Source organism: Panthera uncia, chromosome F2 (genome assembly GCF_023721935.1).
Source record: "Panthera uncia isolate 11264 chromosome F2, Puncia_PCG_1.0, whole genome shotgun sequence".
In the NCBI taxonomy this organism is placed as follows: Eukaryota; Metazoa; Chordata; class Mammalia; order Carnivora; family Felidae; genus Panthera; species Panthera uncia.
Window position 1 is genome coordinate 175,761 of NC_064812.1, and position 3,953 is coordinate 179,713.

A 3,953-nucleotide genomic window follows, 5' to 3' on the forward strand; every position below is an offset into this window, starting at 1 on the left:
AGGGAGGGGGTTAAGGGTAAATGGAGTCATAAGGGTGGGGCCCTGATGCATCAGGACTGGTGTCCTCAGTGAGAGCTCTCTTCTCTCATACACGCACGCTTCCTGAGGAAAGGCTGTCTGCAGACTAGGGACAGAAGCCTCTCACACTGTGATCTCTGACTTCCAGCCTCTGGAACTGTGAGGAAATACAGTTATGCTGTTCAAGCCATTTAATCTATGATATTTTGCTATGGCAACCTGAGCTGCCCAAGACACCCACCTAGAGGATCCCAGGAGAGGCCCCCGTTTCCCTCTCCAGATGCCAACTCAGCCCTGGCAACAGCCTCTCCACCAGGCTCCCCGACCCTGCCCTTGTGCTCTGCTCTCAACACAGCATCCAGTGAGATTATTTATTTAATTTTATGTATGTATGTGTGTGTGTGTGTGTGTGTATGTATGATTTAAAGTGTTCCCCTGTGATTTTTTTTTTTAATTTTTTTTTAACGTTTATTTATTTTTGAGACAGAGAGAGACAGCATGAACGGAGGAGGGTCAGAGAGAGGGAGACCCAGAATCCGAAACAGGCTCCAGGCCCTGAGCTGTCAGCACAGAGCCCGACGCGGGGCTCGACCTCACGGACCGCGAGATCATGACCTGAGCCGAAGTCGGCCGCTTAACCAACTGAGCCACCCAGGCGCCCCCGTGAGATTCTTTTACAACTGTCAAGGGCGCCTGGGTGGCTCAGCCGGTTAAGCGTCAATTTCTGATTTCCACTCAGGTCATGACCTCACACGGAGCCTGCTTGAGATTCTGTCTCCTTGTGTCCTCCCCTGCGTGCGTGTGTGCTCTCTCTCAAAAAAACTGGGAAAGAAAAGTTATTAAAACAATTGTCAGAGCCCACCCACTCTGCTCAGAACTGAGGCCCTGGGGGCCTCCACAGCCCCTCACCCAGCCGCAGCTCCACGGTCATGCACTGCCAGCTGCCCCTCCCCAGAGCCCCCATTCCTCAGACTGCTCTGTTCCCCTACCTCCTTCGGATCTTTGCTCTTAGACCATGTCCTCAAGAAGGCCCACACCATGACCCAATTTAAGATGACAGCCCAGCTCTTCCATAACCCTGCCTCCCTTCACAGGGACCCTGCTCTATTTCTGCATCTCTCACCCTTCTCTAACAAGATACTGGTCATTTTTTACTACGCATTTTACAATGTCACCCCCTCAGCACTAGAATGTTGGCTCCACGAGGTCCAAGATTTAAGGCAGGGGAATGAATTGTCCCCCCCTAAGACATAAGGTTCATAAAAGCAAATGAGCAGAGAGCTCAAATGCTACATGGAGCCAGGCCGAGTGACCACAGTGTCCGCACCAAGGCCTTGGCCTGGACCCCAGATGATAGCCGGACCACATGTGGCCACACCAGAGCAGCAGGTGCCCTCACCCAGCAACACGAGCAGCAGCCAGGGGACGGGTGGCAGTTTGGTGCCCACCCAGGGGAACGTGTTTGGTTTTGTTTTTTTATAGTTGCTTTATTTCCAGTACAAAGGGAAGAAAAAGTTGTCTTTCTTAATTAAACAGAGAATGACATCATTACATTCAAACAGCTCCCTGAAAAATGCTTCCTGGAAGGACAGGCTTCACTTTGGAGATGCCTATCGGGGCCAGCCACCCCCAAGGGACTGGACTGGGACTGCAAGCACGGGTCAGTCCTGCAGTCTGAGCTCACACCTCTTCTCCAGGTCCGCCATCTCCTTCAGGACTAGGGCCACGCCGTACCTCAGCTCCTGGAACTTGGCTGTGGGGACCTCGAAGCGGTATGCTGACCCATCTGAAAGCTTCAGCTGCATTAGGACACTCGGCTGCAGGGAGCGGGCCAGGGCACTGGTGGAGATTGCCACGTCCACCCTCCACCACAAGCTGGCAACGTGGGGCAGCCAGGTCCCCCGCCGCCTGGCCACAGAGTTGAGGAGAAGCCGCTGGCTCCCAAACACCACGCTGGACAAGTCCGTGACCAGGTCCTGGGGGATGCAGAGCTCCCGGAGCTGGTCTTTGAAGGCGTCGGGCTTCAGGCTGGCTGGGGGCAGCCGGAGGGCCTGCTGGAGCAGTGTGTTGGTGCCGGCTAGGAGGGCGCCCAGCCTTTCCTCCGGCAGGTCTGCGCCAGCCCTGAGGCGCTGCACAGCCTCCCGACAGTCCTCTCCCTGCAGACTGCTGACCACCAGCTTCAGCAACTTTCTGAATGTGCCCCTGTCCAGGTCCCCCAGGAGCCGGGGCATTGCTGCCACTTCTGGGGGGAGCTGGGCCCCCAGGAAACTCACCCGGCTGCTGTGACTGTCACCAGGGTAATGCAGGTATGGAGATGCAGTCCCCACAGCAGACATCGCGGTCTCCTCCCTCGTGATCAGGCGGCCCAGAGGAAAGGCCCCAGCTGCAACTGCCAAGGGCGGAGGGGGAAGAGAAGCCCAGTAACTCCTCTGTCCTTTGAAGGGCCAGCAAATGAGGACTGACATGGTCTCTGCCTTGGAGAGGCCGACGGCATGAACCACTGATGACAGCCCATGTTACGGGAGGTTCCCTGAGAGCAGGTGGCAGAGGGGTCCACTCGAATCCCGCGAAGAGGAGAGCCAGGAGTGGGCAGGGAAGGGAGACGGAGTGGGGAGGAGAAGAGAACCAGAAAACAAGAGAGCTCACATAAGATCTCCAAATCCATAATGGAGAAAAGAATGAAGGAGAAGAAAAGTCCAGAGAACACAGGGACACACAGCCATGGCTGCTGCCACTGCCCACGGTAAGATCATTCAACTTTGAATTCTCACAACAGCTCTGCCAGAGCCAGTTCCTATCCTCACCTTGTCTATAAGGAAACCGGGGCTCAAACACAACTGCCAGGGCCTAGAACCAGGCCCGTCTATCAAAACTTCTCACTGTTTCCACAGCACAGGGGAAACCAGACAGTCACTCAGGCAGGAGGGGCTGAGGTACCTGGAGAAAGGTCTGTGTCATTACCTGAAGGGACAGTATAATGTCATGACACATCGCAGGTGACCGAGCCACACACCTGCTTATACAGGATGAGGGAGCACCGCCCACCTCAGCAGCTCCAAGTGCTTGAACAGAGCTCAGCCGGGCACAGATCCTGCCCCCAAGGCTCCCACCAGGCCCAGGGCGAGATGCGGCACCGCGGAGGCTGGGGAAGCCCCGGGGGCACGGAAAGCCCTCTACGGGGTTCATCGCGCCCATTCTCCTCGGAAGGCCGGGCCTCCCCTCACCCTGCCTGTCAGAGATCATCCACTGACAAACAAGGGGTCGTCCCCCTCTGCCTGGCCACTATCAGGAACTGCCTTCCACTCGCCCCGGCCGCCGCGCTGCGCAGGCCCTGCTCCCCGGAGGCCGGCGTGCTGCCCCACGCTGACCCTCTCGGCCCACCGGCCCGGGGCAGGAGCTGACGGAGACGGCCCGATTGGAGTCGTGCCCCCTGCTCGCCGGGGCGGCCCTGGCCGCCCAAGAGCCGCCCGAGAGTCAGGCGCTGTCCGGCCCCGCCCCAAACGGCACCACATCTGCCTCTAGAGCTCCCCGGATGTGGCGGCCAAGGGGCCGCGTCGCAGTCCGCGGTCCCCTCCCGGGAAGATTGATCCCATTCCCCGCACCCCAAAACCCCGAGACTTCCCCGCACCTGAACGCGCAATCCGGCACACAGCGGCCTGGCGGAGAGCGGGACCCCTGCCACGCCGGAAGCAGGGCCAGGTCCTCAGAAGCCATCCAGAGACACTTCCGGGCAGCTCTAGGACCTCGGGAGGACCCGGCCCTCTGTGATCCGGGCATCTGTGCTGACGCTGAGGGCGTCGTAGCCGCTAATCTGTTAGCAAATTTTAAGTATACGATACAATATTGTTGATTACAGACACTACACTATGTAGCAGATCTCTAGAAATTATTTGCCTTGCAAAACTGCAAGTTTGTACCCTTTGACCATCACCTCC

At 57.6% G+C, this 3,953-nt stretch overlaps 1 protein-coding gene across 3 annotated transcripts; it reads right to left on the reverse strand.

Annotated features, from left to right (window-relative positions):
* Nucleotides 1–1,462: 1,462 nt before the first annotated feature.
* COMMD5 (COMM domain containing 5) lies at nucleotides 1,463–3,725 on the reverse strand. Of its 3 annotated transcripts, none has more exons than XM_049632714.1 (2): nucleotides 3,647–3,725; nucleotides 1,463–2,407 (listed from the first exon to the last, which is right to left on the reverse strand). In XM_049632714.1, the coding sequence occupies exon 2, from the start codon at nucleotides 2,352–2,354 to the stop codon at nucleotides 1,680–1,682; it is 675 nt and encodes a 224-aa protein (XP_049488671.1). In that variant the 5' UTR covers nucleotides 2,355–2,407; nucleotides 3,647–3,725; the 3' UTR covers nucleotides 1,463–1,679. The 3 variants fall into 3 exon arrangements, with proteins under 3 accessions (XP_049488671.1, XP_049488673.1, XP_049488672.1); XM_049632716.1 differs by lacking the exon at nucleotides 3,647–3,725 and having other exon boundaries at nucleotides 1,465–2,069; nucleotides 2,292–3,578; XM_049632715.1 differs by lacking the exon at nucleotides 3,647–3,725 and having other exon boundaries at nucleotides 1,465–2,072; nucleotides 2,292–3,578.
* Nucleotides 3,726–3,953: the final 228 nt, after the last annotated feature.

Excerpts from the sequence above, each read along its gene's own strand:
- COMMD5 (XM_049632714.1), bottom strand. The coding sequence starts at position 2,354 with ATGTCTGCTGTGGGGACTGCATCTCCATACCTGCATTACCCTGGTGAC.